This window comes from Notothenia rossii (genome assembly GCF_949606895.1).
Source record: "Notothenia rossii genome assembly, chromosome: 2".
Lineage (NCBI taxonomy): Eukaryota > Metazoa > Chordata > Actinopteri > Perciformes > Nototheniidae > Notothenia > Notothenia rossii.
Genome location: NC_136904.1, coordinates 9,546,482 through 9,573,749, shown reverse-complemented (window position 1 = coordinate 9,573,749; position 27,268 = coordinate 9,546,482). Strand labels below are relative to the sequence as shown.

The 27,268-nt window shown below is 40.1% G+C and overlaps 1 protein-coding gene across 9 annotated transcripts; it reads left to right on the top strand.

The window, feature by feature from the left end:
• Positions 1–1,154: 1,154 nt before the first annotated feature.
• On the top strand, positions 1,155–25,640 carry LOC307028278 (protein mono-ADP-ribosyltransferase PARP6; the record flags this gene model as incomplete). 9 transcript variants are annotated; one of them, XM_079663160.1, is made up of 21 exons in its annotated part: positions 1,155–1,477; positions 2,861–3,018; positions 3,566–3,643; positions 6,432–6,526; positions 6,720–6,780; positions 7,038–7,128; positions 7,298–7,364; positions 8,211–8,360; positions 10,136–10,286; positions 11,093–11,224; positions 12,199–12,294; positions 13,064–13,156; positions 13,740–13,865; positions 14,207–14,272; positions 14,631–14,698; positions 15,315–15,624; positions 18,360–18,432; positions 21,717–21,796; positions 22,081–22,144; positions 22,632–22,716; positions 23,781–25,640. In XM_079663160.1, the coding sequence occupies 20 exons, from the start codon at positions 3,016–3,018 to the stop codon at positions 23,881–23,883; spliced, it is 1,992 nt and encodes a 663-aa protein (XP_079519286.1). In that variant the 3' UTR covers positions 23,884–25,640. The 9 variants fall into 9 exon arrangements, 8 of the variants coding, with proteins under 8 accessions (XP_079519286.1, XP_079519287.1, XP_079519291.1 ...); XM_079663161.1 differs by lacking the exon at positions 1,155–1,477 and adding an exon at positions 1,744–1,893; XM_079663165.1 differs by lacking the exons at positions 1,155–1,477; positions 2,861–3,018 and adding an exon at positions 20,268–20,337 and having other exon boundaries at positions 3,536–3,643; positions 11,171–11,224; positions 15,315–15,363; positions 15,512–15,624.
• Positions 25,641–27,268: the final 1,628 nt, after the last annotated feature.

The window sequence follows — 27,268 nt, the reverse complement described above, 5'->3', positions numbered from 1 at the left end:
ACAAAATGAAACAAGATTTAGATGTGTTTTTAGTTTAACAAGTTATAGATATGCAAATCATTTAATATTTCAGTGAACAGGTCATTTCTTCCACAAAAAAAGATAGCGGTTGTAATTCAGAAAGTTCCACGGCAATTACTGTATGTTGGAATATTTATTTAGTAACATGGAGCAAAGAAAAACATTTTTATTTCAATCTGCATTTCCACCTCCTCCATCCAGTTGCACTATAGGAAAAACATTTAATCATGAACCTGGAACACCTGTTCATATACAAGAAGTACCAGGCATTATAAGAATATAAGCAGGATTGACAAAATAAACGGTGTCAAATATGTTTCCCAATTTATATTGTGCCATTGTGGTCAATGCCCTTAAGCTGCTGCATTGTGTGCCAAATGAATGTTTAAAGATATCTTAATGTTCTCCTATATCCTGGCTACAGCCACACTCTGATCAGACAGTAAGACTAACGCATGTTCAGTTTTTAGGTCACTTCTTAAATTGAACCTTGAGATAATCAGGGTTAAGTCTGATTAACTCTAGTTAAGTCCTGATGGTAATTGTCTCACATATCCGTACAACACAGTGTATCATAGATACAAAGGAAATGATATTTGTTCCAATATTTGTTTTTGATATTACTAAATACAACTATTGTTACTGTAATATAAATGTAATATTATATTAACTAAGCTTATGCATTTCAGCGTCTATACAACATGCAGTGCGTAAGTAGAAAGCACATTGTAAAAAGGGTCATATTTATGCTTTCTTTCTTTTAATATATTTAGATGAGACAGTATTATCCATAATCTGACTCCAAACATGGTTGAACTGCAATAGAAACTGATTTATGCAATCACACACACACACACACACACACACACACACACACACACACACACACACACACACACACACACACACACACACACACACACACACACACACACACACACACACACACACACACACACACACACACACACACACACACACACACACGCACACACACGCACACACGCACACACGCAGACGCATATACACGAGTAGAGCCATTTCCCTCAATTGTTCTTCTTATTTCTCAGCAGCAGCAGTGCAGTCAGCTGCAGGTCACATGACTTGCTTGCCTGATCTCACTGAGCATGCTCAGACCCCTCAGTGTTGTCAGGCAAAATACAAGGCAGCCGTAGCAGCAACAGCAGCAGCAGAGATCTGCAATAGATAAACACACAGACTCACACACACACCAGTTGGATTGCTCGCAGGCACACACCACACGCATTGAGACACAGGCGCTTTAGAACTGGGGAATAGTGGATCTCGTTTCTCTAACAAATCCTATTTTAATGGGTTATTGTCATCTGTATTTTCAGTGGAAAACAGCCACGGAGAAAGAGAAAGGCAGGTGTGCCCTTTAAGAGGGGGTGCAGCTGAGGCAAGGACGGCGTCCGAGTCTCCATCCTCTGTGGAGGTAAGTGTGGATGGATGGGGTGGGGGTGCGGAGCATGGGGGGAGGGGAAAATCCGCCTGACTGCATCTGTGTTTGTGTTAAATATGATCCGAATGGGGTCGGCCGTGGTGTGTGTGTGTGTGTGTGTGGGGGGCTCATTTTGCCGCCGACTCTATTGGTATGTGAGACGACAGCGGCTATGGGAATGATGGCGGGGGTTAGGAGGAAGGGGGGGGGGTTTGGTGTAGGTGCTTGCAGGGTTAAAGATATGGCAGGGCAGCAGACGTATAGGGACAAGGAAAGGAGCTGAGGCGGAAGATGGTGATGACGAGGGAGCTTTGTTTAATAGGATGCAGTGGATGTCTGGAGGAGCCGTGACACAAATAAAAGACCAGGGAGAGAAACACAGATCTTCATTTTGTGGAAAATAGCCCGATGTAAGGTAGAGATGAGCTTAGTGCCCAGAAAACAAGGGGAAAGATGTATAATTGGTGTTCATTTCATTGCATTGTCATATGTATAGCATAGATGACTTCATGCTTAGTGGTTTCGTTAAGGCAGTCTGCTCTCGAGGGCCAAGCCATTGCCATCCAGTCTTTGATTGTCAGATTCAGTACTGTTAAATATTAAGAAATGTCCTTTATTTTGGTTTGACATCCACTACACAATGTACATTGTAATGTGTATTCTGATGCTGCAGTGTTCGTTATGCAACTCTGCATCATCTGCTTTAAATGTTGTTGAAAGAACATCACGCTCGTTGTTTACATGTCTGACACAAAATGTGATGGGCCGCCATTAAATGCAGTGTACTGTAGCTGCCTCTGTTATATCACACATTTTGTTTTCCCTTACAATTTGTATCCTCATATTCAATATTTCCCCCACCATTTATAGGCAACCTTTATTGTATGTTCTTAAATTCTTGAGAAATGTATTTTATTTATTTTTACTTCACACTGTGTGCAAACAATGCCTTCTTCTTATGCTAACCCAGGAATAACATGGCGCTTCAACCATTTCCTTCCATATAAATCATCCAGGCCAATCAAACACGTCAGTTTAACAATGACATCATTCGCTAAGCTCAATAAAGGTGTGCCAACTGTTGGTGCTTCGGTATTAATAGGTACATTTGCTGTGGGGAAAAACAAACAACACAAAGAAATGGATACATCCTGGGTACTGAACGCTCAGCAGATATCTCCCACACATTCTCTCCACAGTGATTAATGCCACTCTGAAAGGAACCAGAGATGGCTGTTGCTAGGAAACATGGCAAGGTGAAGTGCAGACCATTGAAAGAAAAAAAGGAGGAGGGCACCGTTTACAAAGCTAGTCATGATGGCCTCTTTGTTTCATGTTGTCCATCCTTTACTGATTTGTATTGTCTATTTCTCCCAGGTTTTGCAGTTCTGAAGAGTGCGAGAAAGAGAGGTGGTCAGACGAAGCCCTCCGGATTTCCGTTCTCGTTCCTTCCACCTGGAAATACGCTGCAATGGTCGGCAGTATTCAAAGGTTTAAACCGGTCTGAGTGAGCCCTATGAACAGCAGACCCAATGGTAAGACAGCTAGGATTCTATTGGTGTAACCACTGCATACGATTAAGCTGTGTCATCCATGCATGGTGTGTTTAAGATGTACCAAAGTGGTACATTCAATTCAATTACTTTGCCGTCAATGCTAACAGGAGTGCAGCCTTTTCATAGACATTAGGATGTTGTGTTAGCTTAATCTCAATGTGTAGATTAAATACTGTGGGTTTTTGCAACAGGACCCTCCGGGCATCAGGCTTTGCTGGAAATGACAACAGACATGATTACCTTCTCCAAAAAAACATAAAAGGATCTCATCAATGATCGTAAATTGAGTATTCTTTTGAAGGTTGAATTTCGAGCATTTCCTGTCTTTTTAGAAATAGATCACTCCTCTTCATGTCTCTCTTTGAGATGTTATATAAAGCATTGTTTTGAAGCTGGGTGTTTTGAACGCGAGGCTAAATAGGGAGATGTGAGAAAGGACGTGAGATGAAAGGATGCTAGACAGAGAGAGGTTGCATTTTCTTTCCGCTCCACTATAATGGCCTTTTCACAATGTGTGGGCCCACAGGACATCAAAGGCCAGTGTTGGACAGACGAGGAGTCGGACGGGGAGAACGAGTCGGAACAGTTCCTGTATGGCATTCAGGTAAAGCACAGGCTACTGGATTACATTGCATTACATCTGGTTGTATGTCGGGAAATGTTGTTTTTATAATGATTGGCAATGATTCACATTACTTTACTCTCAAACTTAGGTATTTTTATACCAAAAATACTGTTTTAGTTCCCAACAAACTGTAAAAATGCTTCGGATATGTTGTGTTTTACCGGCTTACAAGATTCTCTGCCGTAATGTGTTTGATTGTTTGAGTTGGTTTTGCCGAAAACCACAGATTTAGTCACAGACCTAGGATTTGGTTTGAGCATTATGCATATTCAGACAAAATATAATGCAGTGGGTTGATAGCAATCCAGTATGTTGCTCATGTTGCTCTATTAGAACAGATGGACTATGTTAATGCGCCCCCTAATGCAGGGAAAAGATATACATTAATATGAAAGATATTCAATGTCCCAATGTTTGACAAGGTCCAAAATATAAATTTTTGCAAACTGACAATATCACATATTAGATTGTTCACTCAAGTACTATACAGATTTAGCTTTTCAACACACTTGAAGTCCCAAGCAACACAAAATTATTTTTTCTGGATGCTATTTCTTGTATAATCTCTTAAAGTGCAATGCTTCACTTCCATACAAGATCTTAATCTGTTAGTCACCCTTTTTACTGTTATCTTCCAAGTCCTGTGATTGAAATGTAAATCCAGTCTGGGAACTTAGAGCTCATTTCTATGCAGCCAGAGAACATGAAAGCAGCGCAGTGAAGATAAGGATGAAAGTGAAAGGTCTGCACTCAGAGCTCAGGAGAGGAGTGTGACTTCAAGTCTAGACATAATATGACAAACTTAGATCAACTGTTGTTATTAATACTTTAATAAGTTGTTATTTTTGGAGGACAAAAAAAATGTACTGAGGTAACCACAGAATGTATTTCAGGAAATTGAAGCTGAAAAAGGACAAATGTGTGCCTACAGTTTTTGAAATGTATTTGGACAAAGGTCTTTGCTGTGGCGAGATATTCAGAAGCACAGCTGATGTGAGAAGAACATATTTGAATTAAAACACGTTTCTGTATACGGTCAGCTGTAGTGTTGCAATTGATAACCTGTTTAAGATTATTACAAAAATAAGCAGAGAAGTCTGAACAGGAATCTACAACCAGTGAATAAAAAGTTGAAATAATAAATAGTTAGAAGTTATAATTAAATGGTTTAAATAGAAACAATATCAAATGTGTCCTTAATAACACCCAGTTTAAAATAATCTCCAAATGTTGAAACTGATTACATTTATATCCATGCTCACATATGACCTACTGTATTAACTCTCAATCCGTCCCCCACTGAAACAATATTAAAGCATGGACAATAAACTAAATGCTCCCGTTACTGTACTACACCTCCTCGTGTGATGATATGATATAGAATGGCCTCTTTGAAAAATCATATTAAGTTTCACAATGCTTGTTAATATTCAGTTGTCTTGATGGATTAGCAGCCCCCCCACATTCAGCCTTCAGAAACATGTTGAACATAGATTCAACGGATCAAGAATTAGAGTGGACATGGTTGTCCCAAAAAGGAAAACATCTGACAGCTTACACAGTTTCTTAACATCTTTCTGTTAAATATGAATCATAAAAACTCATCTTAAAGGTCCCATGTCATGCTCTTCCGGTTATTACCCGTCCCCTTGTGTGTTATGAAGGTTTTTCTGCATGTAAACGGTCTGCAGAGTCAAAACCCTCAAAGTACACCCTGTAGCGAGTAAAACTCTAACACAGAAAATACCTCCCCAAAACGCCTCGTTGGAGATACGTCACTGTCCATTGATTCTTCCGGGTAACTCATGATGTCATGGGTTACCCGGAACCAAATGGACCAATCCGTGGAGCCGTTATGTTACGTCCGCGGAGCCGTTACGTTAAGCCCCCGCTGATTGGTCCAAATTGACCAATCCACGGACTTCCTCACACACACACTCAGTGCAAACAGCTCTTTTGATCTCTCCTCCCTGGCTGCAGGCTGATAACAGACAGTTGGGGTCGCGGCAAAATTCTCTCTGCAGACCCATTCTCACAGCGTTTATCAACCTTTTTCTTACTCAATATCAAGCCACACTTATTGTCTTTACTTCGGCTGTGACTTTGTGTGTGCTCAGGGTGAGTTTGGCTGTGTTTCGCTGTCGCTAAACAAGGAAACCACACCTCCACGGAGCTCAGCGCGATTCACAACGTCCCGACCAATCAGAGCACACTGTGCTCACAGGGAGGGTTGGGGCTGGAGCTACTGGAGCTACAACGAGCCGTTAAAGGCAGAGAGTGAAATTCAGTGAATACACGTAGTTTACAGAGATGCTGTTTGAGAAACCAAAGTGAGTTTGGGAAATTGCACAATATAAATCTATTCTAGTAGACCTCAACAATGGAATTATGATCAGTGGAAATGGCCATGACATGGGACCTTTAAGATTGTTTGTTTATTGATATCCTGCACATAACATGTCCTACTTTGCATGATATGCCTGCCGAACCGCTCTTAGCTTTTATTCCTGTTCAGCTGTTCATGCTCTGCTTTCTCTGGTTTAAATTTGACATGTGGTGCACTTTGTGTTTTTTAATGGCCATTTTAACATCTGGACAACAGTTGATAATTAGCGTTTTGGCTTCAATGGCCCATTTGAAGTGATGTCGATCATTGTGCATTGTCCTGGGGAAATCATATAATAAATGAACACATTAGGATGATGACAGATGGGCTCACTGAAGGGTATAATTGTGAGCTTCAGTGTTAACATACAGCTGTTTACAGGGGAGCTGTGCGGCTGACCTGTACCGCCACCCTCAGCTGGATGCAGATATCGAGGCAGTGAAAGACATCTACACTGACAGTGCTGTCTCTGTGAGGTACTGTACAGAAACACAGAAACACAACTGTAAGACCTATTTTGAAAAGATTTTGTACATGAGACAATTCAGAGTCATAATGTCATAACTAGGCAGTATCTGCAAAATAGGAAAAAAACACAACGGGATATTGAAAATGTTTGAGTGCATCTCATTACTTATGATGAATGACTTTTTTTCCGTCTCTTCACAGGGAGTATGGAACCATTGATGACGTGGACATCGATCTTCACATTAACATCGGTTTCTTAGATGTGAGTCAGCATTCCTCTTTCCCTGCACACACCTCCTCCTTCTCTCCCCATTACTATTCCAACGTTGATATTTTGCAAAGTAACACATCATGTATAATGCATCGTGTGCTCGTAATTTATTTATGCAATGAGAAATGGCCCTAATTAGGATGCTAACTCTGTGTGTGTGTATGTGTGTGTGTGTGTGTGTGTGTGTGTGTGTGTGTATGTTTGTGTGTTTGTGTGTGTGTGTGTGTGTGTGTGTGTGTCTGACTCAGGAGGAGGTTGCGACAGCTTGGAAAGTTATCAGAACAGAGCCCATTATTCTGAGACTGCGCTTTTCTCTTTCTCAGTACCTCGATGGACCTGGTGAGTAAAGATGTCAGTGTGGATGTTGGTTTTCTGGGAGGGACTTTAGGTATTTGTGCCACTCACTGAGCGTGGGAGGTGAGTACAATATGTGCTATACAAGAGGGAGAGTGAGAAGTGAGAGTGTGTTTCTGTGCACTGTGTAATAATGTTAGTCATCTTTACTCAGAGCCGTCAGTCGAGGTGTTCCAGCCCTCCAATAAAGAAGGCTTCAGCCTCGGCCTGCAGCTCAAAAAGTAAGTTGTTTTTGCTGACGCCAAGAACATGTCATCGTGAATTACTACGAGCAATACTTAAGATTAAGACCCAATATAAATATGGTATCAGAAACTGTAGGTGAATACTTCCCGCCTGGGTCCAAGAAAACTGGTGGCAGCAAATCAAACTATTCTCTTTTTAATGAGGATTTCAGGCAGTACCTACCGTTAGTCCTTTTCCATCATTCTGTTAACAACTGTGACCCGCTTTGCATGCGACGCACGGCATGAGTTTGCAAAAAACTGAAAGTACTTTGTTACCTGGCTGAGAAATTGGCGGTGTGCAGCCTGCAGCTCTTCATCTAACACTTCACTGTGCTCTATACTCTACCCTGCAATATATCTAAGAAAATACGGACTGTTATCAGGTGTCGGCTGCATTTTTGATTATGAATAGCAACCAATGTCATGTTTAAACACATTGCATTTCCTGGGACTAATTCACACTAAATGTTAACTTGTTTTTCACCAGTTTAATGTTTTAATGTGAAGCTGCTGTAGGAACTGTTTGGTTTGCATTAGGAGACGCTTTATACAGAATGTTGTCCTGGAATATCACCAAAGAGTCTAGCTCACATTAGTGCAAGTATAACACTTTCATCAGTGGGTGAAATATAGGGACTTAACTTTCATTTATTTAAACAAAACTCTTGGGGATTGTAAACTCAAATGTGCAGCATCAGAAATACAAATACCAGATTATTTACTTTTTCATTTTTGGCTGATTTATCCACTGACAAAACATAATAATGCGTAGAACAAAAAGAAGCGTAATCCACCACTTCAATGTTAACTCACCAATCTTCCTTATTTGTGCCGCATCAGGATCCTGAGCACCTTCACCTCGCAGCAGTGGAAGCACCTCAGTAATGAGTTCCTCAAGGCCCAGCAGGAGAAGAGGCACAGCTGGTTCAAAGCCGGGGGAACCATCAAGAAGTTCCGCGCCGGGCTCAGCATCTTCTCCCCCATACCCAAGTAGGTCTCTCTCTCTCTCTCTGTATCTCTATCAAGACATCCTAACAACCATGACTGTGTTTCATAGACAGCATGCTACACATTTAAAGGGGCCCTATTAGGCCTTTTCCTGCAGTGTGTTACATAGGTTTTATGAATGTATTTATGTAAATGTTCTGCAAAGGCTAAAATCCCAAAGTTTCTCTCCCACACACTCCCCCCCCCCCCCCCGCCTCAAGTTTGACTCGTTTGTTTACTTCCGTAACATAATCACATCACTATGTGAAACACATGCTTATATTGACTAGCCCTCCAACACATTTAATAAGCGGTTGACCAATCACAACAGAGCCGACCAGCTAACCAATCAGAGCAGACTGGGCTCTGGTTTCAGACAGAGGGCGAAAAGAGGTGCTGCAGCACAGGCAGTATGAGAAAAAGAAAGCCCTTTCTGAATGTCACAGAAGACGGACAAAATACAAATATGTACCTGAAAATTAGCATATCTTTTTGAGTCTGTGATTGACAACCCAATAGATTGTTATTTTAAAAATAAACACACATTTTCAGCAATGATAATTCCATTACAAAATCAACAAGGAGTTAAGCTGTTATACTTTGATGTGATGCTGACGTGTTGAACATTTTATTAGGACATGTCCTGATCTATTTTCTAAACACTTCACTGTTTTCAAGTGTCTGCAATCAGTCAGGGAGAAGAGCACGGAGGAAATAACCTCAAGTACAGAATCAAACACAATCAGGCTATTTTTGTGGTAGTTCTGGCATTACATCTGCAAATGTTCTTGCACTTTTGGGAAGTCGTAAGATATTTTTAAGTGTTCTTGTAACTAAAATGAGGCTATTTTTACATGACGATTCAGCTTTGTTCGATTGTAGGTTTTTAGGAAATAACAGAAGGTTGAGGATTACGTTTATTTCTGTGATTCAGCCTGTACCTAGTCACAATATGATGCCTCTTTCTGGATACAGTTTGTGATAATTTTTAAATTTCTATTGTATTTTTCACTTTGAATTTGAATTCCTTTCTTTTGACTTTCTCCTTTGATCTATTGGGAAGCTCTTTGCAACATCAAATCTAGAAAGGTGCTATATTAATACGTTTACTTTACCAACATGCATGTGAGCTATATCCCAAGTCCATAGATGTCGGTTGGACGATAGAGAGACAGTGAAATAAGTACTTTGTGGGGGTCTTTGCTTTTGAAGACTGCAGCAAGGAAGACAAGCAGGAGCAACATATCTGACTTTGCATGTGTACGATAGACTCAAACTCTAAACGTGACACAACCGATTTCCTAAGGGGGGATTACTCTTCTCTGCCTCTGTCTGACTGTGTGATGCTTTGACAGTGAAGGGTGCACTGGGATCGTATCTCGACCCCCCCCCGATGGAGGTCAGCCTCACAACTGCTATCTTGACATGCTTACTACTTGACAGGAGTCTCATTTCAAGAGAGTACATGGATAAAAGTGATGGTGATCATTTTATAAACAGCTAGCAACTAACAGATTGTAGTTTGTGCAAGCTGATATAATAATGTAAGTGTAGCGTGTGTATTTCTTTAATACATTTCACTCTAACATTAACCAGGCACTGACTATATGGTATAACTACGATGGTGCAAATTCTATTATAATTAATTCGGCTTTTTTCAAACAATACACTTCTGAAACAACGAACACATTTCTGTTTTATCGTTCCAAGTTAGAAGAAGGATAGATACATGCTTGGTAAAGTAATGTGTGTCCATTTTGTCTTCTTTCTTTTTTTAGGTCCCCAAGTTTTCCTCTGATCCAAGACACCGTTTTGAAAGGGAAGCTGAGCGTCCCTGAGCTGAGGGTGACGCGCCTGATGAACCGCTCCATCTCGTGCACCATGAAGAACCCCAAAGGGGAGCTCTTCAGCTACCCCCCCAACAGCCAGGTCAGTGTCCGCCTGTACTGGGCATCAATCACACACCTCTCAGTTTAAATGTTCATTTGAGGAATTAACACAATCCCACTGTTCTCCTACTTATGTCAGGGTTTCAGAAGGTCCTTAAAAAGTTGCTGAAATGAAGTCCTAAAATCGTCTTCACTTTTAAAAAATGTGATTTTATAGTTCTTAAAATAAATGCTTTACTTGTTGTCTTACCTACAAAAAAAGAGGGTTGTCAGGATTTGTCTTTGCTTAATACTACATTCAAAAGAAAGGTTTTTTTACTGTTTTATCTCAAACATGAATGTAATTATTGATCACTTTTTCACTTCAAACATGTCAGTTCATTATTGTATTTCAAACAATTATAATATGATCATTTTCATTCATACTCATTTCCAATCTTATTTCTGCCTGTATGACTCCAAAAACACAAATGTATCTTATATTGTATTCAATGCATTCTTAAAATGTTCTTCTGAAATCTGAATGGAACTTGTTGAAACCTGCAGAAACCCTGTTATTAGTCTTTAACATGTTTCACTCACATGTCAAGTTGTGGTCACAGTGTTGATGTCACAGCTGTGAACCTTGACACTGCGTTTGTGTAGAAACTCATGAAGCAAAATGCTGCTGCTGCCTGCTGTCTAAGGCACTGTGTACTTCTGTTTGAATCCACTGTAACCAACTCTTATCCTCTTCTCAGTCACCTGCCACCTGCACTGTTCCCACCTGAGCCTTTCCTCCCCCCCCACCGTAACATGGCTGCTGCGCCGTTTCCCATAATGCTTTGTCTTCACTTGACTCATCAGACTGTGGCTGTCCCGGCGGCCAGGGCCCCTGCGCAGATTACCACGAGGCAGCTGATTGAATTGTTTTTCTCATCCCAGGCGGGCGGCCACTGCAAGAACATCCCTACCTTGGAGTATGGCTTCTTAGTGCAGGTTAGACCCCGGGGAGATATGAGCTGGGAGGGGGGGGGGGGGGGCTAAAGTGTGTTGTTGTGCAACAGTGGGACCATATCATAGGTTTAACCAGTCGTAGCCAGAGGTGGAAGAAGCACTCAACTCTAAAGTAAAAGTAGCAATACTACAGTGTAAAAATACTCAGTTAAAGTCTTGCATTCAGAATACAACTCAAGTAAAAGTACAACAGTATTAGCAACAATCAATATACTATAAGTATAAGTACAAAAACTGCAATTACTTATTTTGTGCATTCCTGAATTATATGTGTAGCAACACTGCAGTGAACAAATACTTAGTTACAAGTAAAAGTCCTGCATTAAAAATGTAACCTATGTTAAAGTATAAGCATCAAAATATACTTAAATATACGTAAAAGTATTCAAAATGCTCCATTTCAGAATGATATACAAGTAGCAATACTACAGTTTAAAATGACTAAGTTACAATTAAAAGTCCTGCAATCAAAATTGAGCTAACGTTACCTTATTACAATTACTACAATAATAATTAATGTTTTATAACTATGATTGCACTCATGGGTTCATCACTCCCACTTAGAACTTAGGTAAAGGTGGGGTTTATTTGAAAATGTTTGAATACTGCTGGGTATCTTAACCTTTAATAATATATCAGATTTCTGTGCTTTGTAGTAATAATCTAAAATGTATTCAGTGGAGTAAAAAGTACAACATGTGCTTTCAAAATAAAGTTAGGTTAAAGTACAACGTAGCATAATGTACAAATACTCAAGTCATGTAGAAGCACCTCCATTTGTTACTTAAGTACAGAACTTAAGTAAATGCTCTTAGTTACACTCCCCCACTGGTCGAAGCCGCTGAACTGAATGGTAGTTTTGTGACATTTCTGCTACTTAATTAATCTTTATTCTATTACTGCGCTGGAGGTAGAAATGATAACTGAGAGCCCCACTCTGCTTTTTCTCCCAACAGATAATGAAGTACTCAGAGCAGAGGATCCCCACGCTCAACGAGTACTGCGTGGTGTGTGACGAGCAGCACGTCTTTCAGAATGGATCCATGTTGAAGGTATGAGCCACAATGGCGGTTCTAGACCAATGTTGTGTGAATGAGAGGGGCGCATTTGATGCTGGACAAGGGAGACAAAGACAGTGTTCAAGATTTAAGCTTTCTTCAGTTCAGTGTAAAGTCAAAAAACATTATGTTTATTTTGTTTTAAAAACAGAATTTGTGTCAATGACGTTACCATGTTTTTTAACACATTACTCTAAATGCTGTTTGGGGCAATACATAAATAATTGATGCAGCCAAACGTTGTTTTTATTTTATTTCTTAATATTTTTTGGTATTTGTCTAAGTAACAGAATATGTTTGAGTAACTTATTTTCGATGTATTTAATTACATTACTGAAAAAATACCCATTCCTGTTATCTTATGCCCACAATGCATCACAGCACTGGCTGCAAACACTATCACAAATGGCATCATCATAGATTTATTCTTTTGGAGGGGGTCCACAGGGGGTTCCAAGCACAGCGTTACCAGAACCGCCCATTATGAGCGACAAGAAATGGACTTACAGTATGGATTTATAAACCATTCCATATTGGTTCATACATCCAATGTTATGAATAGCATGTGTGTGATGTTCTCTCTCTCTATTAGTACCATGATCCTGTTAATGGATTTTCCGCTATGGTAGTTCTGAAGGAGCAAGATGAAGAGAGAGAGGGAGTGTCTGTGTGCATGTGCTTTTATATGATATCTAGTACACATTGAAAAGCGTGTATTTTGATCTTTCTTTGTCTGTGTGCATGGCTTTGTGTGTTTGTATAGCCGGCTGTGTGCACCAGGGAGCTGTGTGTGTTCTCCTTCTACACTCTGGGTGTGATGTCCGGAGCAGCAGAGGAGGTGGCAACAGGAGCAGAGGTGACGACCACACAACCCATAGTATATGATATCATTATAAACATATTATTTGTAATTTTTTCCTGCAATAGTTTGTTTTTATTTCCCCCCAAATCCCCTTTGAATTTTGGATCGAGTTACAAAAGCATATCTTGCAAAAAGTAGTCATTATGCAGTATGGCTCTCTTTAAGAATCATACATAACACATTCTAGTATTCTAATTATTGAAGCATTAATGTGTTCATCACTTCACTGTTGCTCTTAAAGGTGGGGTTTATTTGAACTACTAAATTTGCTGCTGGGTAGCTTAACCTATAATAATATATGATCATGTATTAGTACTGGAGCAGAGGTGAGGACAACACAATAGTATATGACATAATTCTATTAATTTGTATTTTTGTAACCCCCCTAAATACTCTTTTGGAATTAAGATGACTTTATATGTTACAAAAAAAACAAATTATTTGTAGTTTATACGTTTTATTGAAACTGAGGCAGATATTTCTGTGGTATTGCACTGTCAAAAAAATCATTTAAATAAGTAAATAACAACATCCAATAAAGGAATAAAATGTCATTATAAAATCCCTCTGCCTGCAGGTGGTGGACCTTCTTGTGGCGATGTGTCGAGCTGCACTTGAATCCCCTCGTAAGAGTATCATCTTCGAGCCGTACCCATCAGTCGTTGACCCCAATGACCCCAAGACTCTTGCCTTCAACCCAAAGGTCAGCATCCCCACTTCTAGGGTCATGATTACTAAACTATAAACACATTTTATACCAATATTCAATACCACTACTTCTGTCAGAGCAAAACTAGAATATATATATATGTAGTTGTTTACAAACTTAATGCATGTAGGTATGTCACATCTATGCTTAACATTAGTTGTATCTTTGAAGTAAAGTGCAATTAGTTTTGTCTTTCTCATAAACTGATATGAAGAATTAAGAAATAGTTTCAATATTTTGTCAAACTTTTGTGTCTACAAGTGATTTTAGATGTCTGTATGTTGTTCCCTCTGTCATTGCATACAATGGATGTTTGGCTCAACCGATGAACACAGAAGAAGAATTATGAGAGACTGCAGAAAGCATTGGACAGCGTCATGTCCATTCGTGAAATGACACAGGTACAAGGAGAAGATGGGAGGGAAAGAAGTGAAGGGCCACAGTGGATAGGACAGAGTTAGTCTTAATGTATAAGATAGACGTAAAGATATATTTCTAGTTTATATAAGATCATCAATCTACTGTATGTCTACCCAATGTTTGACAATGACCATTACACAGGATTAGTTTACCTCTTCAACTGTTCCCTCTCCTTTCCTTATATTACTTGTGTGCCCACTCCCACTGTGGCTTGGCTGCATCCATACTTTGTATAAATCACATCATACGACTGTGTCTGAACAACTCCTCATTTGGCTTTTGGAAAACAACATCCTAATATCTGCAAACAACACATGCTTGTATGCTTTTTTTCCCCAGGGCTCATATCTAGAGATCAAGAAACAGATGGACAAACTGGACCCCTTGGCACATCCCCTGCTACAGTGGTGAGTAGAGATGATCTGCTCAAAACAGTGTTTACTGTGTTCAGATGGACAGGAAAAGCTCTTCACACCAGAAGAAAGCATGTCAAACTTACTATATTAGATAAAAGATCATGGACAACACATAAGCGTATGGGCTTATAGCAATCTGCCTTATTATGGAAACATTTTGACATTTTACAAAAGCACAGTTATACATTTGAGCAAAACAAACTAATGACACAGCAACCCACTGACCCTCTTTTTCACAGGCGACCTCTTGTATATATACTGATAATATCTATAAGTGCTGTCCATTCGACCATCCCGAAACGTCAGGATCAAACTATATACATGAAAATGTCACAAACATACCATAACCACCTTAGTAATCAACACTACAAAAACTCTTACTGATTTCATTCACGGCTCCTTCATAAATAATGATGAATTTCAATTGGCTGGTTTTAGACTCCTGATATTGTGAACGTTGGCTCATTTGCACACTGCCACTTCTTACTATGACACATGCACAGAACAAAGGCATTTATAATATCTTTAACACTTGTGTTTTTCCTATTCCTATGTCAACACATCTGTTTTGAAAAAGGCTTATGATATTCTCTGTGTGTTTTTGCAGGATTATTTCCAGTAACCGGTCTCATATTGTCAAGCTGCCTCTGAGTAGGGTAGGAAACAAGAATGGCTTCCCCTCGAATGCCCTTTATCAAATCAGTTTCTTATTACTCCTACGTTCTGTCGTTAAGTGCTTCATACTCACTCTCTTTTTGTCTCTCTTGCTCTCTCTCACATTCCCTTATGACCTCATTGTGCTAGCAACTGAAATTCATGCACACCTCCCACCAGTTCCTGCTGCTCAGCAGCCCCCCGGCCAAGGAGGCTCGTTTCCGCACTGCCAAGAAGCTTTATGGCAGCACCTTCGCCTTCCAGTGAGTCCCCTCTGTTCCTCTCATTAGCCGACACAGCATGCATCCCATCAAGGCTCTTATGTTTTAGCTGAATGACTACTTTGAAGCTTCTAGCTTGGAGAGAGTCAAACATTAATGCTGTTAGAAAATATCAGGGAACATTTTGTGGTTATTATGTTGTTAAGCTTGTGGATTTTGGACAAATATAATGTGACAAATCAAGTTAATGTTCATGTTTTATTTTCCCAAAGTAAAAAAAAACATACTTTATTGACTCGAATTAAGCATAACCTCTTCTGTATAATAGAAAGACTAATTTGAAGCATAGCTTGTGAAGTCACAGTTACAGAAATGATTTAGGCTATTGTAAAATATGTTAATGTACTTATTTATATTGTTAAGCTTTGGCTGTAAATATAACGTGAGAAATCCCTCACTGTACATAATTGATCTTGAATCCAGCATAGTCCCTGAAATGCATGCATAATCTAGCATTACAGCAGTACACTGTGTCAAGCATGAACTCTTCTCTAGAGCACCTGGTCATTATGCTGCGGATGGAGTAGCAGCTCGAGCTGATTTTAATGGAACCATAACAAACAACAGCACCGAGCGCTGACCACTCGCTTGGACTGAGAAACCGAATCGCTCCGCCAGCACATGGAGCCAGCAGTATCTGTGAGATGGAGATTGGTACTGTAGCAGATGGGGCTCTGCTGAATATTTTAAAGGCACACGGCCCATGTGGGACAGATAACACATGAGCAGCGCTGACACTGTCTCTTTACGCTGGTGAATGCTACAAAATGTCTCAACAGGAAATGTTATGTCGGCTTGGCTGCCGTGATTTGACATTGATATAAATAGATTAATAGAAAATATAAATACATTTCAGCGAGATTTGGGAAGGAATCAATTAAAAGCATATATATATTATATTAATAACAGCTTCAAAACTAGTTTAAAAATAAAAGCACTCATGACACGGCTGTTTATTTTATTTTAAGACCTGTCTTGGGAGATGTATTCAAATAACCCATACTGTGCTGAAGACATCAATGATGGGTTGTCATCTTTGATCTTGATTTTTATCATATCTTTTAGCATTCAGTTATTTCAATTTGGAGTACTGTGATGATGTCACAAAATGTCCCAAACGCCCTCGCACAGATTGCAAAAATAGAGAGCTTGAATAAACTCTCTTTATGAATTCTTAATAGGTTTAAAACAATTCTGAAGTAAAAAGCAGCAATTCTCAAAGTCACACATTTCATTGCTTTTTTTTTTACAGTAATATTTCATGACATTGAGAAAATCAATATTATAATAGTAAAGGAAATGATAGTTATCCAGTGACGATGCATATTTGCAGGCTGACACGGGAATTCTCCCTCAATAAAAGCCAGTGGGATTTCTCCATTTTGATTTTGGACTATGCAGAAAATATGCTTTGATGCAAACAAACATTTATGATACTTACACATTTTGTTCAGCAGGATGATCTCCACACCCTAACCACCGCTGTAAATAAAAACACTTGAAGTAAAAAGCTAACTATGACTTCAACTCATCGCTGCTGAGCTAAAGGTGGCTAATAATCAATTGATGACTTGTAATCGTCTCATTAAGACACTTTTTAGCAACTGCTTCAAGCTTCAGACATCCACTAGAACAGTGGTTCCCAACCTGGGGGTTCCCAAAGATCGCAGGGGGGGCGCCAGGCCTCAGATGATTTGAGGCCAAATATCATTTTTAGACTTTTTTTTTTTTTATTTAATTTTTTTTTTTTTACATATAATTGTAAAGCAATACATGATTGTCACTAAAAGCCTTGTCTCTATATTACAATAAAATATAAAAAATAATTGATTAATTAGTTTTAATAAAAATTCAAGTTAGTAGCTATTAAAGGCATAAAAAGACAGAAATGTATAATTCTTTCTTTAATAGAAATGTTTCTTCTGCCCGTAAAGTGTCCGAACCAGGCTTTTCTGGATAAGCACATTTCTAAAACATGGTCATTGTCCATGCCGGTTTCAGTTGGATTATTTGTCACAGTTTCTCTGATCAGATCGGTCTCCTCCATTTTGTAGATTATTTACAACTTTTGAATCCACATAAACACATCGGCAAAATCCGGCTTACTTTGAGCATGTGTTTTAAACAGTTTAATCCCTTTGTGAATTGTTTCCACTTCCGCGCCGTCCTTTAATTTCTTCATACAGCGGGAATCCAAATGAATGAATCCTGAGTCCAAGAACCATCAAAGTCACTCCAATAGTGCTCCTTAATTACGCTTCCATCCTCCTTTAACAAAATACTTCACATTCATCCAGTTTGTGACCGGATGTTTTAATTACCGTTGTTGCGCCCCCCCCCCCTTGTGTGTGTGTGTGTGTGTGTCCAACAGGAGTCATTTGGGGGGGCTCTTGGGAAAAAAGGTTGGGAACCCCTGCACTAGAAGACATCTCCTCACCAAAAACGTTTTTATAAATGACATTACCTTTGAGACGAGGGAATAGGAAGTGGTAAAAGGCCAACTCCTTCCTGTGTTTTAGTACTCATTCCTGCACTCAATTCCATTTGGTAACCCCTATAATGAAAGTCAAAAGGTTACAGCGGAAATGTGACAGTGTACTTTGGAGCAGCATGGATCTGGCCCACTACCCACCGGTGGTTGCTCACTGTTTATATTCACACAGCACTTTGTTTTATCTGTTCTTTCTTATCTCTCCCTCTCTCTACACTTGCTCTAGTGGTTCCCATATAGAGAACTGGCACTCTGTTCTGAGAAATGGACTAGTCAATGCCTCGTATACCAAACTGCAGGTACGTAACCCTGGCAGTTCTCTGGAATTTACGATGCATCTCCTCTCGGACAGTGAACCTGCTCTCTGATAGAGCAGGCTCGCTGTCCGGCTGATTCATTTTTGCAGTTAATGGATGCCAGCTTCCCTTTTCGTCAGCTTTGCATTTGGCATTTTAGCGAGCGGGGCACACGGTTAGATCTTCCCGACCAATGTCTGCTGCTCTGTGAGGCAGACAGCAGCGGACAGCACGTCTCATCCTGTTGTGGGACAAAGGGGGGGGGGGGGGGCTGTGGTGTCCGCTGTGATGTTGGAGGCTGTCTGTGTGCCCTGTGGGGGTGAACCACCTAGAGCACTGAGTAGGCTAGGTCTGAAGCTGGAGGATGCAAAGGACAAGCTCCATGGTAGTGAGTATAGACTTCCTGTGGGTGAATAAGGAGGGCTTCACTAAAAGGTCAGTAACTGGCACCTCACTTGTTGTATTCAAACTTGAGCTGAGAGATAGCGCTGCAATTCATCAAACTTTTATAGAAAATCGTTTTAGGGACTTGTGTGGTATCAAAATAGCAATAAGTGCAATATTTAGTCAAGGTAATGTATGTGAAAATATCATTCTGATTGGAGTATTGGCCTAAAAAACCCTCGTCAACAGACTCAATAAAGAATCCCTGTTTGGTACAGATCCATTTAAAAAATCAAACCCTGGTCATTTGAATATTTTTCAATTATAAAGTGAATTATGTTTCAAAAATGATTATTATCATATAAACTCAGAAAAACATGAGCGCAATAATGCAAGCCTACTTAGTTGCCTCAATTCATTAAAATACTATCTACCAAATGGGTACCATTTCAAATCAGGACCATAAATAGTTTTAATACAAAAGCAGACGTGATGTGACTCTGCATCAGACTTCACATCGCATTTACAAAGTTGTCCTCGTTGCACTTTGTGAGCCAGGTCTGCAAAGGATAAACAATACATCTAGAAAAGATGAAGTGAGAACTAGAGAGCGCAGAATTGTCTCACTTGCGACAGATAATGAATGCTTGAAGACACACCGACAGGTCCTGAAAATAGACGAGAAACAATTAAATGTGAAATCTCAGGTTCTTTGAAACACTCACGCCGGCCGTGATTGCTCCATCATGCTGATGTGTTTCATTTATGCCTGCTTTGTTCTCCAACTTTTTGAACTCTCCATCTTTGATCTCGTCTGGCTTCTCTTTCTCCTCCCTCTTTCACCTTCAGAATTGACACCCCCCCCCCCTTCTGTCATTGTGTTTCCCATGAGGAGGAGGACTGAGTCTGCCTCCAGCTCCAACCATCACACAAAACCTCTTGTCTTTTGCTTCTTTTGATTTCTTCCAGATGTGCCATGTCCTGACCCCCACCTCACATTTCATCCCTGAGTTTCTCCTTCCTTTCATGTGGTGTCACCGCGGTTCATGAACACTTGTCCGTGTCACAGCTGTGGTCCTTTTTCCTCTTCCTCATCCTGGACATGCTTGTGTGTGGAGGCTCATCATACTTCGCCATCTTTACGTTCAAACCGGAAAACATGTTCTCATTTTAAACGCGATTCAAGAGCATCACATGACCTTCTCTCGACTTTATTATGGTGTCATATTTTAACCAGTTAAAAGGTGTGCCTGTGTGGGCTGTAGGAGTTTACCGGATTAATTCAACTCTTCTTTCTTTTGCTGTTGCGATCCACTGTCTTTGGATTTTCCTGTGTGTGTGTGTGTGTGTGTGTGTGTGTGTGTGTGTGTGTGTGTGTGTGTGTGTGTGTGTGAGGTGGTCTTGTGCAACTGCTCAGTGACCCTTCCTTCCTTCCTGCTCTTTTCAAACCCAAGCTGCATGGGGCAGCGTATGGAAAGGGCATCTATCTGAGCCCCATCTCCAGCATTTCTTTTGGATACTCAGGTAGGAAAGAATCATTCCTCGCCACTCAGACCCCTCCAGCCCACCCCCCCCCCCCCTTTCCCTTCTATACCACCATGTTGACTGCTGAGTGCGCTCTCTGTTTGTAACGTGGCCTGATAATCATCCTGGAACACTTCATTTTCACATGTGGGATCTCTCTTGTCGTGCCGCTCTGTGTTGTGTTTTATCGTTGTGGGTGCTGGGCCTCGGGCCTTCTTTCTCCGAGCTTGTGTGCCGCCTACCATACATTATGTCGTGGTTGTGAAAAATGGAGCTGTCAGTGGATCTGTGTGTGTTACTTTGTGGGCTTTTAATATGACTTTCTCCTGTATCGGGTGGTGGTGGTGGTGAAGAGGCAGTTTAACCCTGAAAGCCTTACATTGTGTATTCCTGCTCTCACACCATTTTAAAGGTATATTTCTTTAGGTTTTTGTGTTTTGTCGATTATTTGGAAATTAGATTGCCAGGTTGCCAAACCCATGTTAGTATTTTTAACAAACACCTACTCAATGGTTCTGTAGTTTCAAGGAAATATGTAGAAATAATGCTTCTCTGCTCAATTGCTGGCATTTATCTCTCTGGTTTACTCTTTCCTGGCCGAATCAAATTCAATGATGACACTTTCTCTGCGTCCATGTCTATCATGCAATATAAGCATATTACAGTGCACTAAAATCAGCTTATACACTGTATAATAAAAGTAATATAAACAAATACCTACTTAAAGGTAGGGTAGGTAAGAATGGAGAAACCAGCTCGAATACACAACCGGAAAAAATCTGCCCCTTCCTTCAGACTTCCTCACAGAGCCCCTCCTCCAACACACATGAACGCTCACATGACCAATGAGGGCACGAGATAAGTTTGTGCCCAGATGGAAGGCTGACAGGCAGGTAGGCCATCCAGTTACTTTAGCCGGGCCGGCTCAGATGATTGGTCGTGATTTTTACAGCACTACGGCTTCCACAGATGATTTTTTTAATGTATTTATTGTCAAAGCATTTAATGTATTCATTGCTATCAGGATGTTAAGAGCATTCCATGGAATATAACAAAAAGTGTTTCTGAAGTGAATTACCTACCCCACCTTTAAGTTGAAATATCAGAATGATTGGTATAATTTAAAAAAGGCAATTTTTATGATAAATAAACTAAAAGTGGTACTTGTTGTATCACCTTTTTGTCTCGATGCTGAATGTTGCAGTTTATTTTCTAAATGTAACCATATTCATTAGCCTTGTCAAACAACCTTGATATGAAGGTTAGCACTGTGGGTAATACTTCCTGTGCACCAGCAGCTGCAGACAGTGGAGGAAGATTTCTCACAGATCTGAGGTCGCTCTGACTCTCGTTTGCTCTCTGTGTGCTGCTTCTTGCAGGGATGGGGAAAGGACAGCACCGCATGCCCACCAAAGATGAACTGGTGCAGCGCTACAACCGCATGAACACCATCCCACAGGTACTACACATAATCCTCTCCTAAATGCGTACCATCTCTTTTTCAAATATAGTGCGGCACTACTAATCCAGACTGCACACAACAAAAGACAAACAAATCCAAACAAAGTACACATCTTTTAAAATGTTTCTTACTTCAAAGCACTATGCTTTAGTTAAAACTATTATAGGGTTTACAGTTTGAGCGTTTGTAATTCTCAATGTCTGGTTACAGCTCAGTTGGATCACGGTATTCACTGAAGCGGGGAAGAGTTTTAACTGTTGTCTCTTTCTTTTTTTCAACAGAGCCGTCCAATACAATCGAGGTTTCTTCAGAGTCGGAATCTGAACTGCATCGCTCTGTGTGAAGGTAATAAGCAGCAAGAAGGTATCGTGTTTTGTATGATATAACATGGGGCTTTATTTGATTGATATGATGATATATTGATGTGTTTCTCACATTCAAATGAAAGTTTGATTCACATTATAATATAAGTACCTTATTTCCTTTTTATTAATACAAAAGAAATGACATAATAAAAGCAAAACAAGAAGAGAATCGCAATTATAATTAAATCCAAACAGTAGGCTCACAAGACTAATTGTGTAGTCAAAAAAGGTCATAGCAATCATCATAATCTGATCATAATCATTATAATAAGAGGTAAACAATTAGATATAAACAAAATAAATGATGTGCATCAGTTACGATAATATCTGAGTCTAAGCCCTGAAGCTGCAGTGCATCTAACGGAGTATCAAAAAGAACAGCAACAACCAATAATATGAATGATAGTAACAGATAAGAAACGTAAATACAAACCACAGTTTCTAACAAAGTGTTTTCTATTCAACAGTTATCACGTCTAAGGATTTGCAGAAACATGGGAACATCTGGGTGTGTCCAGTATCCGACCACGTCTGTACACGCTTCTTTTTTGTGTAAGTAATCCCACATTTTTTTAACACCTTGGAAATGTCTTTTAAAAAAAGGTGCGTAATGACAAGGTGTGTTGGCATAGCAGCCAGGCGGCCAATATAAAAAATAATCACCACGCTTCATTATCACTTAAATTGCATAGTTTATCACTCAGGTTGCTGTTTTTTTCCCCGCTAAACCACACATGATGAAGGTGGTTTGATGAAGAATTATGGTATATGCTGCAGTTATCCCTCATCCCTCATCATCATTTTAAATAAGCAGTGAATAAAAGATGGCTGAGTGGAGTTACCGCTCCACTAAACTGGGTTCCTCTCAGGTCAGAGCCTTTTAATAGGATGTTTTCAGCTGTGTGTTGAAGCTATGAGTTAGGGGTTTGACTCTGAGCTTTGGAAACAGGCATTAACCAGATGGCACAGTCTATTACCACGTCTGCTGCTGTCTTCTGATTGGGAAATTACATTTGAGAATGCCTGCAATCACATTTTAAATCGCAGCTAAATATAATTCAATTCTGAACTTGTGCTCAGCATATGGTTGGGTTTTTCAGCTTGAAGAAATGTTGACAGGATTAGAATGAAAACATAAAGACTTCTTGCATCAGACTTAACAATGCTTCTTTTAAAATCACTGTGAAAGACTTGCTCCCTAGACAAGAGGAACTTAAAGTTGTTAATTTCTCCAAGGACTATTTATCATCATTATTATGCCTTGTTGATGTGACACTAATAAACTTTGGCTGCTTCTAACTAATATTGGGCGTGAGCAAGAGAGAGGGATAAAAACTGAAGCAGCTATTGATGAAAAGCCAGCATCATATCTGAAGACCAGCTTTTCTGTATTTACCTACGTTTGATTCTCACTGATTCCTAACTCAACTACTCTGTGTTCTACCTATTGCAATTGTTATCTTTTATTTATACTGTTACTTCTTTTATTCTAGTTATCCTTGTGTAAACCCTTAGCTTCTTTTATTGCCGATGCTGCTCGGACATCTTGTTTTTCCTTAGGGGAATAATAAAGGTTTTATGTTATCTCATGTCAACTCATCCATGTATATGTGCAGGTATGAGGATGGCCAAGTAGGAGATGCTAACATCAACACCCAGGAGCCTAAGGTGCAGAAGGAGATCATGCGTGTGATTGGGACCCAGATCTACTCCAGCTAATGGTGGTTGTCCATACCTGTCTCTGGGGGGGGGGGGGGGGGGGGGAGGGGGACACACGCGGGCAGGCAGACAGCGAATGTTTGGGCGGGCTGACCTCAGGCCGGATGCTAACGGCCGAGCTAGCTCTTGAGCACATTATCTCTCAAGTGGTTTTGTCCTGGTCCTCGTTTTCCTCTCCCTTCTTTGTTCCTGTTCTCCGAGTGGCTTCATTTTACATTCTCATTTAACCTCAAGTTTGGTCTGCTTTTCTGAGTTTTGTGTCAGTTAGAACTGCAAGTAGTAGTCACTGCTAAGTCTCTCCACAGTTTATCCTCACTTGCCGCACTTTCACTGATCCTTCTGACTACTTTTATTTATCATTATTCTTTGTGAATATCTAGTAAAGAAGAAAGAAGAAAGAATCACCCCAAACGATCATTTGTTCCCCTTGTGGCAAATAAGTGATGGATTGACATGCATATAGAAGTGTGTTCTCTTATTGTGTTTGCAAAGGCATTATCTGCGATCCGTTTGTTTAATATTCTTTGACTAATGACATGAATTAAGGTCTGTGACATAGTTATCTGGGGGGCAAGCACTGCTCTGTCGTTCTGTCCTTGTCTGCTCCCAGAATCCAATAAGCGAGGTGTGGCTTGAAATCGAGTTACATACACTGAAGGCACTTTGTTTTTGATAACATTATCAAATGTAAAAATCCAGACATTAACATTATTATGATTTTTCTTCAATGATTGATGCACTTTCAAAACCTCGCAGCCCCAAAACGTCCAACAAACAGGATATTAAAGAAAAAAATACTTTTGTCTCACTGGACATACGTATCAAAGGGCAGGCTGAACAACGTCATTAAATTAAAGAAACAAACACTGGATTTAATATGACATGTCATCTCTGTTGCCTATGTTCTGTGTTGAAAAATTACAATAATCTGTCAGGCGCCGCCATTTAGTTCAAGTCACCTTTCCTCCGAGGGGTGCATATCTCATTTTGAAATAAATCTGTTTGTGTATGAACTACACTTTCCATTGGAGTCACAACTAACAAAATCCAATGTACAGAAAATCATGGACAATTTTACCAAAATATCGACATCCAGTCCAGGTGAGCTCACATCCTCCCCGGCCTCTGCCTGAAGGACACTGGATGGAAAATGGCAACCTTGTATAGCTAATCAAGTTTATCAGTTAGTCATGTACTGTATGTATGTATGTACGTGTGGGTTTGTATTTTCTTGACATTATACTAGACATTGCACTTATTCAACGTTTGCCTAAACTGGAGAAATGGACTGTCCTCGGACCTGCAGGACACCGGTAGAGGAGGAAAAGTGGAAGAAAAAGTATTTATGGTGTCAGGAAGACTATAATAATCATCATCTTAAACCATGTCGGTGCTGAGACGGGCTTTCAGTGTCTCCTGGAAGTAAGACTGCTGAATGGACTTTAAGAGACTACTGAAAGAGAACGACTTGTACATAAGGACATTGGAGACCTCTTTGAAATGTATTGCCCTGAAAGAAGTGGACATGTACAGCTTACTCATTCTGTTGCGGGGACTGTGCTAATAGCTGGTGCCTGTTTTTTTTGCCAAGAGGTTTGAGCTGCGAGTGTCTTAGAGAATTTATTCTCTGGCTGTCTGTCTCCGGTGAGTTATGTTTTTAAAGATGATGTCGACGACAACGATGGTGATTACGATGCTGATGATGAAAGGCGACGATGCAGAGAAAAAAAAAGAATAAAGCCTGATTTTGCACAGTTTTACATAAAGTCTCCTTTCCTTTGATGTCTCTGTGGAAAATAAGTATTAGCCTACCATCACATTCAGAGGTGTATATATTGTGCCTGAAACTTTACATTTTGAGCAGAAGGGGGCACCATAACTCCACCGGCACACACACCTGAGGGCTGTATTCTATTGGAAGTCTGCAAAACAAACCAGACTCTCACATTTAAAAGTACTGCACTTGAAAAGGTTGATGCAATAGTATGATGTTTGGGGAACCTTTTCTATTTGAATCCCATTTCCTCTTAAGTTCATGTGGTAGCATAAATCAATTATATGCAATCAGCACTATTCATAGAGCCATTATGTTCTGCTTTTATACACATTGACCCTATTGTATAAACATTATCCCTTAATGCTAGTGTCGAAGGAAGGAATTCATGAATAATAGCCACAGGCTGATTATTAAACAAAATATGTGTATTCTGCACTTTCGAAATACAGTGTATTAATATACCATCAAGGGATTGACATCAGAGTAAGAAAATATATAGGCATTAGTTTTGCTGTCATCATTCTTAACTATAGAATATTGAAAATAGCATGACTAACCATAACATGACATCTACAATGTTGTATATATCTTGTATTATATTGTATATATTTATATTGCATTGTTGAGGAACCTGTGTCCAAAGTTTTTAATTCATTACAGCAGCTACACTGTAGTTGTGTATATGATGTGACATTAAACCTTTTGAATCTCTTGAATCTTTGAAATTCAAATCCATTTTCCTTTCAAAAGTTATTCATTTAGTTCTGGAGAAAGTGGTGCAATATACTGACATATACTGCTGTACATACAAGCATGATAAAACTACATCCATACATAAATTGATTTATTGCATCATAAATGCATGCAAGTTGAGATTGATCTAATCCGTGCTGGTTAAATATGGCAGGGTATGCTTTCAACTTGTTGTTTACTCTTTCTTTCTGTCTCTCCCTGACCACAGAAAGCTCTCGTCTTTCAAACCATCTCCGCTGCAGAAAGTATGATGGCTATTTTGGCAAAGGAGTTTCTGTATGTGTACGACAAGTGCTGGGTGTGTAGAGAGTGGGCATAATCACGGGGAAGCTGAAGCACTCTTGGGCCTTGAAAGGCACTTTATGTGTGTATTTGTGGCTACGGTAATTGGGCCCCTCCCTTTGTAAGCTGACCCATTTGACAGGGCCCTGTGGCTGGGCCCTTGTACTGATAGCTGCATACGTGTGTGACTAGTAGATGATGTGTATGGTTCACCTGTTACTATGATCTCTGAAACCCGGGCCTCATGTTGGACACGGTCCCCTGGTTTGGCTTTGTCCCCCATTACCAAAGCCAGCTGGCTGGTGGCACACAACTGCACTTCGCTTGTTTCTTGTGTAGTTCAGCCATCGGCCACTGAGGGGAGCTCTGGTTTTATTCTACTCTGCCTGCTTTCTTTGCATACTTAACTTACACCCGGGCACATGCAGCACACACATGCAGGTAAACACCTAAACACACGCACTCCACAGTGGTTGTTTGGTCAGATAAAGGAGTAGTGACGGGAGGGCAGAAGGTCACAGAGGGTGTCTAGGCCTCTAGCGGAAGCGGCTGCTCCCGACCTCCCTCTCCCCC